The sequence below is a fragment of the Anthonomus grandis genome, chromosome 15 (genome assembly GCF_022605725.1).
Source record: "Anthonomus grandis grandis chromosome 15, icAntGran1.3, whole genome shotgun sequence".
NCBI lineage: Eukaryota > Metazoa > Arthropoda > Insecta > Coleoptera > Curculionidae > Anthonomus > Anthonomus grandis.
The window spans coordinates 3,700,306-3,714,797 of NC_065560.1; the positions used below are offsets into that span (position 1 = coordinate 3,700,306).

Sequence of the window (14,492 nt, forward strand, 5' to 3'; positions counted from 1 at the left end):
TCGCCGCAACAACCACTTTAATAACCAATCAAAACCACACCCAAATACAACAAAGTGTGTGTAATAAAGCCACTTAATTAATAATAAACCACCAATAATAATCAAGCAGACAAACATGCTGATTAATTAAACTACAACAGAAGATGGCAAAAGGAAAACCGCCACGCAGTATTTAGGTGCACTTACCTGTTGCTGGGCGTGTTGTTGAGCAGCCACGTTACCCGGGTAAGGGGGCGGCGGTCCGGGATAAGGCGGGGGCGGCGGAGGCGGCTGCTGCGTGGACATCGGCATCCGGGGTCTCGGTATTTGACCGGGGGCGGCGGTAGCGACCGGTTGGTTCAAGTTGGACGGGCCCGGACGTGTTTGAGGTCGTCCCACGCGCATTTGTAGCTTCTGGTTTTGCACTGAAAGTGTGACCGAGATTGGGCAAAGTGTTCTTAACTTTGACGTTTCGAAGTGATAGCGGCATAAATTAAATCGTAATTGAAAAATTAAACTACAAGTCGCGGGTGTCAAATACGGTGGAATATAAGGTCAAATCATCATCAGATCTACTGTAAGAAATATACAGGTATAATTAGCTTTACGAAGACCTTGACCCTAAAATTACAAATTAATAACCTCGTACCTTCTCACGGAAAAATTTTTTTATTCATTAACTTCATTTTTTCAAGTCAAGGGACTTATTTATTTCACCTGTAATTCTACATATATTTTATGCATCATGGCCTATACCCTAAAGTCAACCATTCAAAAAAAAAAAAAACACTGCCGAACATTATTATTGCAGGTGTCACCTTATCTCTCAGAATTTTTATAAACAGAGCAAAATTCCATTAATTCGTGTTTTTTTAATATTGGCTGGTGACCGTGTATGTTCATGAAAATTGCAACGTCTCTTTGAGTAGAGAAGTTGCTCAATTATTCAATGAAATACATCATCTGATATGTCAAAACGTGGTGAGTAGAATAGAGATTCAATTTAGAGAATCAAAGTACTAAAACAGGGACATGTCCCGAAAACCGGACAACAAGTCAAGATTTTGATTATATAAGCGAAGAATCATTATAAAATTTCTGAGCTAAAATGAAATATATGAATAGGGAGTCCTGGAACAATCAAGATATCTCTAACATGTTTGCGGAGCTTTTTGAGAGTGTTTTTGTTAGACCCAGCTCTTTGGCATACGATAATAGCCATGATTTAAATACTAATAACAATTTTTTACATTCTATTTATCTTTCTGAATCTGAAACTCTCGAAGCATTAAAAACACTTGATCCCAAAAATGGCGCAGGCCCAGATAATTTTCCATCCTTCTTTGTTAAGAGTTGTGCAATGGGTCTCGCCCCTCCCCTGACCTTAATTTTTAATCAATCACTATCGTGCGGTGTTTTTCCGGATAAATGGAAACGTTCATATGTCATTCCAATATTTAAAAACAATGAAAAAAACGTAATTAACAATTACCGACCAATAAGTAAGCTTTGTATTTGTGCCAAGGTTTTTGAAAAAATAATTTATAAATATATTTTTAATGTTGTCAAACGTTTGCTAATTTCTGAGCAACATGGATTTCTACCAAATAAATCCATTGAATCTAACCTTCTTGAATATACGGAATACATTAGAGAAAACATGGATAGCGGAGTTCAGGTGGATGCTATCTACACCGATTTTAGTAAAGCTTTTGACAAAATTGATCATACCATAATGAAATATTAATTAAAAAGAGTCGGTGTGGATGGCATTTTTCTGGACTGGTGCGAATCCTATTTAAGAGGTCGTACTTTTTCTGTATTGGTAAATGAGGTTGAATCTATGAATATAAAAGTTACCTCTGGGTACCGCAAGGATCCCATCTAGGACCTCTGCTCTTTCTTATTTATCTTGATAATGTCAAACTTTGATTTTCAAACTCTATGGTTCTTAAAAATTTACAAACAAATTAAAACTCCGCACGATTGTGAATTGCTGCAAAAGGACTTAGATCAATTTCATAAATACTGTCTTAAAAATAACTTGTGTTTATAAATTCAAATAAATGTAATGTTATTAGTTTCACTAGAAATAAAAATTCAATTCAATACAATTACAGAATTGGTAACAGTGCCTTAAATAGAGAAAACGTGGTTAGAGATCTGGGCTTGACACTTGACAATAAACTTACATTTGAAAAACATATAGATTTAACAATTTCAAAGAGTTTTAAAATGCTGGGCTTCATAAATAGACAATCTAACTTATTTTCAAATCCAAATACATACTTAACACTCTATTATGCTTATGTACACAGCAAGCTTAATTTTGCTTCAATAATCTGTAGTCCTTATTATCAAATTTATAAAGACGCAATCGAAAGGGTACAAAAAAGGTTTTTGAAGTCATTTTTATTCAAATATGGTAACCAGCTTCAGCTAACTAGTATAGCATCTGTGAGAAATCATTATAATATTTTAACTCTTAAGGATCGAAGGATTTTATCTGATATTATGTTTCTTTATAAAATATTAACAGGTAAAGTAGAGTCTCCTCATTCGATAAGCAAAATCTTATTTAATATAGCGCCGAGAGCATTTAGGGTAAACCATTTGTTCAAGGTCCCATTTAGACACACTTTGCATGCTCAAAATTCTCCTATAATAAGGATGATGCGTGAGGCTAATTTTTTTATATTCTGATTTAGATTTGGATTTTTTCAACCTGTCTAAAATAAAACTGAAGCAAATAATTAAAAGCGCCCTTCTGTCGGAGATTTAGATATTTAAGTTTGAGAAAACATTTCTTTTTTATATGTTTATATAAGTTCCAAAGTAGGCAAAATTTTTTTGATGAATTTTTTTGGTTTTTTAGTTAGTATTTCTTAGTTTTTAGTATACATTTTGATGTGGATACTGTTGTAGGTTTACCTGTTTGTATCCTTAAAAGATTATAAATAAATAAATAAATAAAATGACTGTTTTCATACGTAATTGGATAAATTGCAACAGAAAACCCCAGTTTTAGAATGATACCGAGGATATTAAAGAACTGAGACAGGGATATCTCCGAAAAACCAGTTAAAATCCTGTCTTTTCTTTTGAGAGAAAACATATTTTCGGACAACCATGTCTCTTTAAGAAAGAAAAGGAGAGAGCAAATTTCAAGGGAAAGCATACCCGTGTTGCCAAATATGGTTAGTTTTATGTGCTGTCGGTTTTTTTTGCTGTTTAGTGTTTTCGTTTAAGGCTGTTTATTTAGTTTGGTGTTTTTCTACTATTTTTATTCAACTTTTTTTCTTTTTTTAAGACTGTGATTGTCTGATTAATGATAATGATGAAAAGGGGTCACTTTGTGGAAGAGTATTGTTCGGAATTCTCCAATATTCATTAGCATCTTCTTGGTTTTGCTCAACACTATATCACATCAAGATTGCGTTTAAGTTCATCTTGGTAGCAAATTAGAAAAGCAGAAATACGATAAAAAAACTACTTTAAATAACCGCAATCAACAAAAATTCATTCATAATTACCACCACTCCATAAAATAAGAAAAATAAAACAAAATTTACCAAAATGACACATGACATACAAAGTGAAATTAGTGCGCTTGCGTTACATGCGATACCTAAATCGTTCCCCACAAAAAAAACCAGTAGCAGAAATTTTGATCTTCAGGGAGTAACCTTTCTATCGATTTTTAGTGAAGCGAAGTTCAAGAATACGAGTTTTGTGTTTTTATTAGAGCCACGCCCTCTTTCTATTAGCCGTTCTACTCCCCGGTTTTCGAGAATTGGGGCCCAGATCTACTGTAAGGAAGACACAGGAATAATAAGACATAGGAATAATCTTCTCTGCTTAAACATCTCAAAAACTAAAGTCTTATCTTATAAAGGTACTATCCATCCCTTTGTACTTAGCAACACCAGCTTGGACGTTGTTGAATCTGTGAAATTTTTGGGACTTATTGTTGATAGCTCTTTGAAGTGGGAATTTATCGATGTTTTATCTAAAAAATTAAGTGAACGATGTATTATGCCCTTTTTGAGTCCCATCTTCGTTACGCCCTTCCATTCTGGGGCACATGCCGTGCGACTCAGTTTGAGCGCATTTTTAAACTACAAAAGGTTCGCTATTTACTAGGACTTGATAGTCGCGGTCACTGCCAAGAAATGTTTAAAAGTCGACTTCCATCTTTATTCATTCTTGACTATATTTGCTTGGTTCGCAAGCATATTTCCTAATAGACCATCTCGCAATTATCCACTTCGAAACCAGAGCATGTTCTTTATGTGCCAATCCCAAGGTCAGAATTAATAAAAAGCTCTCTATTCTTTACGGAGCTAAAAAAATACACAATCATCTGCCTTTGGAAATTAAATCATTGACATCTTTTCCTCGATTTCGCAATGCTTTGAAATCATATTTACTGGAGAGAGCTTTATATGCAGTAGATGATTTTTTTTTAAATATTAATTTTTGAGTATCATGCACGCACTGGCTAATTATTAAATTTTTTACGATGTACAATAGCAATATTTTGTATTGCTAAATTTTTTATGACTTTTTAAACATTGTATTAATGTTTCTGACTATTTTTGTTATTTTTTTTATTTTACTTTCTTGTTACTATTTTTATTTACTTTCCTTTTTTCTTACTTTTTACATTTAGTATAAGAAATTTGACCAGGTACATTTATGTCTTTTGTACCCAGTTTTGTATATATTTATTTAGTACTTGTATTTTGGTTATTATATTTGTGTATTTTGCTTTTTATATATAGCTTTGTCTACAAATTTTTTTGACAATAAAGCATATTTGATTGATGAAGCTTTACGAATACTTATTAGGTAAACCTATTTACTAATTAAAAGAAATACATGGTACAAGTCAAGGATAGAAATTTAAAGATGACAAGACTAGTGGGCACATATGAAAAAACAAAAGGAAAGTTAAGCCGCCTTTCCCTTACCGAAATATCAACCATTTCAGAGAAATTTCACGGCAACATCATACGCCTAATTTTCCTAAACTATCTTAAAGTACATCGAAGTGTCTTGTCAAAAAGGCAGTTTTTGTGAAGGAAGAGAGTCTGGAAATTAGGTGGACCCGAACTGGACTTTGAACAATCTATTATACAAATTAGGTGAATTGAGTTGAGTTTTACTCAAAGGATTTTGAGTAAATTCTTATGCATATTACTGGTACCTTTGCTCTAGAAAAGCCATTGACGGAAGTCATTTTGCTGATTCAGCATGAATATGTTAATATCTATGGGTGAAACAAATGGTTGAGTAAGGGTGAGTTATTCGCTGAATCCGAGGGAGCCATTCAAGACCGAGCAGTTCCAATAAAAATCAATAACAAAGATAAATGTCAAAGATGTGGAAAAATTGGTGAAACAATAGAACATGTTCTGAATGATTTGAATGACAGAATGACTAAAAGCTGGTACATAAACATTGCCTTTTATAAGGAAAGTTACCATATTACAAACACAAGCCTGAATCAGTATCGGAATCTGAAACATATACAATATTATGAATAATTCTAAAAATTCTTCTGGTCTTCTGTATCAGATCATTATTTCTAAGTAGTAACAAAGGCCAATGAGCCTCGAACAAGTCGCAACAGAGCTCAATTCCTTGGAAATAATTCAGAAATAAATGATCAACAGGCCTTGAACGAAGTAACAGACAATTTGCAGGACAATTACGACCACAAGCGAAAGAAAACAGATCAGGCACCGTTATCAGAAGTGATGATAAATCAAGAAACCCAAAATGAAGAGCAGAACATAATAAGGAAGTCCATGCTATACTTAGAACAGAGTTAGGAAGGGTAATGGTGGAGTATGAAGACACAAAACTGTTTTGCCACAATTGTCAGAATGTTTATTGGAAAAGCCGGTAACATTAACTAATTGCAAAAAATATATGAAATATGAAAAAAAGATTCATCGAATGTAGAAATCGAACCGTGTACCTCTGAATTACAAGTAGTATCGTCAACCCTTACGTTTAATTGGCTCGGTGTGCTCCACGCACCAGTAAATTTTATATTTCTCTTAAATAATATTACAAGTAGCGAAGTCTATTGATATTCAAATTTAGTATAATAAATGAGTGTAACAAAGAAACAACTTTGACTATATTTACTAGTTTTAATAACTACAACTTCTTGCTTATACTTACGTTGTAAAAGTAGCCTTTGATGAAAGTTGGGGGGGATCTGAAGCTGAACGTTATTATTCGGCAATACGACCCCGACAATACCGTCGGGAGTTTGAAGCTTCGATCCGGGAGGCATCGGTTTGCCTGCGGCAGCGGCTTGCTGGACCTTTGGGTATTTAAAATTCGGATTAACATGTCCAAAATCAAAACGGAAAATTTAAACTTATACTAAATATAAACTTCTTATTTTTAAAGTGCAATAAATGAAGGAGATGCATTACGTTTTTTTTTAGTAACGGGCACAATGGGAGGGTGAAAAAAAATTAGGTACAATGAGTTAAATTATTGCTTGAATAAAAATCGGACAGTAGGTTGTGTAAATTAGTACAAAAACCGATATTATTATACACTGTTTCAGGATCTGTTTAATTAGTTTAAAATGATGCATAAGATGAAATATCTCTGTTGCAAATTATTTACCTTTTTTCTTCTTCTAAGTTATAAAAATAATTAACTGCCAGTTGTATGAACTCCTTTAGGCAGTAATCGCATAACTGTTTAAAGTAAAATCTTTGTCAATTTTTTTATACACTCTTAAAGGAACTTTGCAGTTTACTGCAAGAATAGAAGTATCTTAGTAAATCGTGAGAACGGATTAATTTGATACAACGAAGATAAATCTGGAGAGCGTCTAGGAGGTCTAGAAACGGTGTATTTTTAGTATATCAGAACCTTTTGCAGAGTCCTACTGGTCGTTAGAATAAATGACTCGACTTTGAAAACACCAATAATTCCGACCAATAGGTAATACTATAATAGGATAACACTTAATTAATTACTTTATGATTAAATTTGTATTTTGATTAAAAGTTCTAAGTCTCTTGAATTTAATTAAGCAAGTTTTGCAATTCGCTATGATGGAAGTGTGCTGCATTTAATCAATTTTATATAGTCGTAGGTTTGGAAGTGTACCGACGATATTTCAAATAGCACACATCCTCCTATAGATGTCCAGTATTGGTTCAAAGTAAGTCAAAATGTCCATGGATTAATTATTAATAGATATACTATGGATAATATAGTTGCGCAACTTTGTTTAGTGGAATTATTTCCATTACATGCTTTAAAAAGTATAGTTAGTTTACTTGAGTCCAATGGATAGGTTTTCTTGACGAGTCATTGAACTCTTATTTTTATTGTAACATAAGATCTCTGGGCCATTTTTAGACTTTGATTTACAGAATTCTTAATCTTTGGGTTTAAAAAAAATTGAAGCCATTGAAAAGGCAATTAGCCAGGATTATCCAACCATTCAATTTAGAAATAGGGAACGACCCTTTATCGATTTAAAACGCATGTCTTGTTGCCTTTTCAAGTCGTTTTTTCGGTATTACAAACTACCCGAAATTCATTAGACCATAGACAAATCTTACAACGAGGACACATAGAAATGAAAGTGTTAAATAGAAAAAACGTGGAAAAATCCAATTTGCATTGTTATCTCGGTCTAATATGTGGCAATGAATAGAGATCAAACTGCTTTTTTTTAAATAAAATGAAAAAATAGTAAACAAATGCGTAAATGACAACGCATTGAATTTCCTAACTCTAACAGACTAATTTTAAACGAGTACTGCACCATTTGGATTTCACAATTAAAGATAATCATGAAACACTTAAAAATGTTTGCGTGCTAAAAAAACTGTTCCTCAAGTTATGTTTGATGAGAAAATTATTCATTTATTAGTGGATAATTAAAGTCCGAAATGATAAGAAACAACTCTTTAATTTATTCCAGGCAGTTGAAGATTTCTCAAAATATATTCCATGCAGTCAAAGAAGGAATAAAAATGGCGTCAAATGCCTGAAAGAATAAAATAAAATAATTCTATTGACACATACCTATTGATTACATACCTATTTATTATTATTAAGAGCTGTTGAATTTTATTGCTTTGTTCCCCTATATGTATATTTAAATTAATATTTATAGGTGCTGTAAAGTACACTACAGCTCAAAAGTATTTGCCCACCAGGTATTCTTTTTAATATTTTAAATTAGATACAAAAATCTTATTTTTATACCTATATTTAGGTTGTATCTCTTTTGTAAATTGCATATATGCTTAAACAGCATACCTATCAACTATGGTTCGTTGGAAAACACTGAGTATTTAAAAAAAAATAGTCTTGCAAATAACAAACAATGTAGTGAAAATATGCACTTCTTTTAAAAAACGAATCTATTTACAGCTCGTTTCCGATGAAATTTGAAACATTTAAAGGTGTTTAGTCTTCAAGAATTGATTTTGTGTAACATTGGTAAATAATTTCGCTTGCTTATTGACGATTTTCATCGTTTCTTTGCTGGTTTTTCAACATTCTTTAAAATGGCTAAAACAAAAGAGTTATCGGTAGAAACAAAAGGTATTATCATTGGACTTCATAAGGCTGGAAACTAATTAACCGTCAAATTTCGACGGATTTGGGAATTCCAAGGCGGACTGTCGATTATAATGTTAGGAAATTCACCAGAGAAGGGACTATTAGCAACAAACCTCGATCGGGAAGGCCAAAGGCAACAAGTTCAAAGGAGGATTTAAATATAATTACAAGCAAACGCAATAGACGCCTTACCGCCCCTGAAATCACAGCAAGAATCAACAAGGAGCGTAAAAAAGCGGTTAGTGTTTGGACAGTAAAACGGCGACCTTTATAATGCTGGTCTTAAAGGACGTTTAGCTGTATCAAAACCGCTACTGAAGGATGTTAATAAGAAGAAAAGACTTGAGTGTGCCCAATCACACAAAGAATGGACCATTGATGACTGGACGAAAGTTCTCTGGAGTGACGAGTCGAAATTCGAGGTTTTTGGAACGAAGAGTTCGTTCGCCGTTATGCCAATGAAAGGGTCGCTGATAACTGTACGGTGGCCTCAGTTAAACACGGTGGTGGTTCGGTGATGGTGTGGGGTTGTTTCGGGCGATCTGCAGTGGGCGATCTAATGAGAATAGAGGGGATTCTTCGAAAAGAGGGTTACAAAACAATTTTAAGTGACAATGTACCTCCTTCTGGTACTCGAATAATTGGGGAAAACTTCATCTTTCAACATGACAATGAGCCCAAGCACACGTCGAAATTGTGCAAGCAATATTTAGGTCAATTACAAAGGCAACATCTTCTGAAAGTTATGGTATGGCCTCCACAATCACCGGACCTCAATTCTATCGAATTACTGTGGGATGAACTGGATAAACAAGTGCGAAAATCATGCCCCACATCAAAAGAAGACTTGTGGATGATCATCCAAGAAGAGTGGCACAAGATACCTTAGGAAACTTTGGACAAATTAATTAGAAAACTACCGAAACTCTGTGAAGCTGTTATTAAAAATCGAGGCAGACATGTAGATGAATCCAAAATTTGATTTTCTTAAATTTAATTAATTGAAACATGTATTGTTTATATTCATTTTGTTATAAAAAAACCGTTTCATAAAAATAACTGATGGGTTTATTATTTTTAGTTATAACTTTAAAACAGTCACATGTGGGCAAATACGTTTGAGCGGTAGCGTAAATACTGAAAAAATTGACATGTTAATAATGTACTTTAGTAACCCTTTCAGGCATAGTGGTTTCACTATGAAACCACCATATCAAAAGTCTTTATTTTGTCTCACAGTGGTTTTTAAGTGAAACCAACGACAGTATTAGCGACATCTTTTATCGGCTCGTTGAAATAAATGTTTTCAAGGCATTTTATCGATTCAATTTGAGGTTACCGTTCTTCAAATATTTCCGTCAGGTGGTTTTTTGTAGAAGTATCCAATTTCGCGGATGTTTTTTTATTATTGTAAATTGGCATAAAATTAAGCGGCAAGTACAATATGATTAGTAGGTGTGTAGCATTACGGTTATGTTTAGAGCGATATATGTCAAATGTCTGCAAAAGTAAGATTATTAAAAACGTTTCTTGTTATGGTTTCGCGGTGAAACCAGTATGAGTTATCTAGTATGAACATAGAATTTGATAATATATTTTGTAATTAGTGTTATTTACTTTTGATTTGATTTACAGTTTTAAGTTTTATAAATTTTATAAATCCTACCTAAATAATGACCTAAAATCTTACTACAGTATTGACAGAAAATCAAGAAAATGGTGGCATAGACTGTTTTGGCACTTCATTGATGTTTCTGTGGTAAACTCGTATATTTTATATCGAAGCTCACCGAATGCGGAAAAACTAACTATAAAGTTATTTCGCCTTAGAATAATTTCTGGTCTTATTGGCGCGACTAAAAAAGCCACTCCTGGCAAAAAAAGCGTCATAAAAGAAAATAGGTACAAGCCGTACGTACCGCCTGAGGTAAGAAAAAGTAATGCTCTTCATATGCCCGTTCATGGAAGATCTAGACGTTGTGCTTCTATGTAGCACTGCAGTAATGCCACATCGAACTAAATGGGCCTGCAATACTTGTAATGTTTGCTTATGTCTCAATTTGGATAAAAACTGCTTTATTACGTACCATACCACATAAATTTAAGACTTTGTTTTCGGAACGAGTTTATGTTGTGTCTCACAGTAATTACCAGATAAAACCATGTCCTGCAGGATACTTGTAAATAAATTAAGGAAAAAAAATTTAAGTTAAGTTATAAGTTAGAGTATAAAGTTTTTATTTATTAATAATTTTTTTTTGATTAAAGACTTTTTCTTTTATGTGCCTGAAAGGGTTAACATACTTAGGTTAAGTTAGGTTTGGTAGAAGGACAGATTATTTGTTCTTCTGTCAGCAAATGACTTGAACCTCGCCCAATTGATTTTTTTTTATATTTCCTTATATTTATAATCAATAACAGACGTTTATTATATTATTATTAAGAATCTTTGATTTATTCCAGGCAGTTGATAAAAGAATGAAAATGACCTCAAGTGTCTGGAAGAATGAAATAAAATGATGTTATTGTAATTTAAGGAAAATTTAATAACTGGGAATAATCTTTAATTTATTCCAGGCAGTTGAAGATTTCTTAAAATATCTTTCATGCAGTCAAAAAAAGGAATAAAAATTACGTCAAGTGCCTGGAAAAATAAGATATAATGATTCTATTGGAATTTTTAAGAAATGCTGTTAACCGAGAATATATTTTGGAGATTCAATAAAGATGATATGTGTGGTAATCGAGATACAACACTAGTGCTGGTGTTGTAAAAATCCAGATTAATTCAATATCCGGACAGTATTGATTCGGATGAATTGAAAATTCGGTTTTTTTATCGGGATTAATTCATCCGCTCGATGTCTCGCCCGTTGAGCAAATTATGCCATGTTTCGGCCTTCGGGCTCGATGCTCGACCGTCCGATAAACGTTTTTTATAGCTGTTTTTTGAATATAAGGTATGCATTATGCAACCCATTAGACATTTCCTTTTTACGGATTTCTACATTATGTTAAAACTAAAAAAGCTAATTATGTATGTAATAAATCAAGGGTATTTTAAACAATGCAAAATATCAATACAAAAATGCTTTGTTTACAAAAAAACTTCTGAAGGTCAGGCGACCCTTAAACAATTTGAGCGTTCTCGTATTCTCTCTTGTTTCTAAATGAGTACAATAAGGATAGATAAAGCAATATTTAAGCAATGGAAAAGAAATAGAAAATACTGCTGCATATTGTACTTCGATCGTGTCACTTTCGTGAGGCTCGTCCAAGCTCATACAATTATTTTATTGTCGGTCGATCGGACGACGGGCGGCGTGTATCCGGACGATTTAGATATCCGGATTGATTCGGAATAATTTGATATTCGAGATTTGATATTCGATATTCTAGACAGCACTGGTATTATTCTGTTTTTTTCTTATTTGTAATAAAAACTAATTAAAAAGACTATTTTTCTAAAATCACAACATTTTAGAAATTATTTGTACTGCTCCAAAACAGTTTGGTGTTTTTTAAGAATTACGATGGCTCAATGCTCTTGATATGCTTTCAACAGAAAAAAAAAACGTGAAAAGAGTATTTTAGATTTTAACAATAAAGTCATTGAAGTATTTGCTGCCTCAAAACATAGAAAAATAGGTTTTACATGTAAACATTCTGACATGATTTTGCAGTTTTTGTTCCTACATTTTTTTTTTACATTTTTATTAAGGTTTAATATTGGGAGGGTTTAAACAGATGAATTCTACTCGGTGCAAAGTCAGGGTTTTTAAGAGAACCCGAATGCTCAAAATTTCTTCCTATCAAGAATTTTGAGGTTCTTGTTTTGTCTCTTTTTTCATATTACAGCAGTGATATAATAATCCACGAACCGCCACCACTGTCAGTAATAACAAAAAAAAAAACGTTGATACTTCTTTGAAGAGACTTTTGAAAACTCACCCGACACAACTGCCAACTTAAAATAACCGACTGATCTCATCATCATACTCCCATAACTTCAATAATAAGAACCTTAACCAATAAGCAACATAAAAATGAAGTGAAAATGAGTGCGACTTACATATTTTGACATTTTGCATCCTACCTGATGCAACAGCTGTTGGTGGATTTGTTGAGCGGTCGCGGCAAGGTTAGAGGTATGGGATGGGATGGGAGCAGGTTGTTGTTGTTGTTGCTGTTGTGTTTGTTGGGAAATCTGTTGCTGTTGTGGCTGCTGTTGTACTTGTTGAGATTGTTGCTGAAGTTGCTGTTGGAGCTGTTGCTGATGGTGCTGCTGTTGCTGTTGTTGAAGTTGTTGCTGCAAATGTTGATGCTGCGACGGCTCTAACACCTGATTCGTTACAGCCGGAGCCGACTGTGACTGAGTTACAGTTTGGTTCTGCGACAAGTGCCGTTGCTGCTGCTCGGAATTGAGTTCCAAGGAGGGGTTCGGCGATTGCAAATTGTCCCTGTGCATTTGGTGCGGCAGGGGCGAAGGGTTAACGGGGCTCTGCGACGATAACATGGAGGTGTCCGGTTTAGGAACCTCCTCTGTATTGACCTGACTATTGGCTGGCTGTTGCATGACAGGCTCTTTTGTCTCTTCTTTTACTTCTGTAGAAGGTGTTTCGGGCTGTACGGGCGCGGTTGAAGGTTCTTGAGCGGGCTTTTGCTGTAAGCATTGATTTAGATAGTTTATATAAATAAATAATGTCTTTATTAAGAATAATAACACTATTACATTATTAAATCTTAAAGGATGAATTCAAGCTTGTTTAGTCACTAAGCCGCTACTCTTAAATGAAGCGTACAGGGAAAAAACCACATATGTCACTTTTTTTTGAAAATCTCGGCAGAGGCGCCATTGAATTCTTCGAATAAAGACGCTTATTTTAGATTACTAAAACCGGGAAACAACCACCATAGTCTTGCGTAAATTAGTATCTAAAATATAACGTACCGTAAATAAAAACCAGCTTAGTCCAAAAGTCCAGGGAAAAAACCAGCGAAGTCATGTAAACAAACCAGCTGATGCAATATTCATTTTTAAAAAACGTGCCAGTATTATTGTAACCGCAAAAGTGTGACTTCTTTTTTGTCTGTGTGATTAATAATAAACCATTATGGCTAATAGTGATTTGGAGGGATCCGTTGAGAACAAAATTATGCCTTCAAAAAAAAGAAAGAGAACCGGTCGGATGTCAGAGGTCTCTAAAATGTTGAAGTTGTCCACTCATGAAGCTGGACAGCATTGTAATTGCTCAAGATTAAAGTACTTTGAGTTACTTAATGAGACGCAAAGAGCAGAAATATTGAGACATTTTAATGCTCTGAGCTCTCACGATGAGCAAAATTATTATTTAGCTGGTTTAATTACAGTCTTACCTGTCCAGCATAGAAGACCTCGTCATAACGAGAATACTGCCAGTTTCCATGATGCAAGTTATGCGTATCGAGTTCGAGTTCGCCAAAGCTTTTTGTTCCATTCATGGGATTACAAAAAATAAAATAAATTATATAAAGGAAAGCCTCAAACGAAGTGGTGCAGCTCTTAAGGACAGACGTGGAAAGCATAGTGCAACTCATAGGAAGCTGGACGACTTAACAAAAGGTTTGGTTTGTGACCACATCAAAAGTTTTAAGGGTCGTCAGAGCCACTATAGTCTAAAAGATACAAAAAAGACCTATTTACCAGAAGAACTTACAATCAAAAAGATGTTTCACCGCTTTAAGGAAAAGCATCTAAATGCTAAAGTCTCGTATGAAACGTACAGAACAATCTTTAATAAAGAATTCAATATTGCTTTTGGATACCCTAGAAGTGACACATGCGCAACGTGTGATAAATTTTAAATTAAGCTTAAAAGTTTGACTGATACTGATGAAATTAGAGAATTAACCGT

The 14,492-nt window shown here is 33.9% G+C and overlaps 1 protein-coding gene across 5 annotated transcripts in view; it reads right to left on the reverse strand.

Moving 5' to 3' along the window:
• The window catches only part of LOC126744860 (histone-lysine N-methyltransferase 2C-like), a 141,075-nt gene that overhangs the window by 50,090 nt on the left and 76,493 nt on the right, over positions 1 to 14,492 (reverse strand). For 4 of the 5 annotated variants that reach the window (XM_050452428.1, XM_050452427.1, XM_050452425.1 and 1 more), the window contains 3 exons: positions 12,671 to 13,261; positions 6,175 to 6,319; positions 187 to 404 (listed from right to left, as the gene is read on the reverse strand). In XM_050452428.1, coding sequence (XP_050308385.1) covers positions 187 to 404; positions 6,175 to 6,319; positions 12,671 to 13,261 — 954 coding nt within the window. The remainder of the gene's footprint in view (positions 1 to 186; positions 405 to 6,174; positions 6,320 to 12,670; positions 13,262 to 14,492) is intronic. The other variant, XM_050452426.1, reaches the window with a different exon arrangement.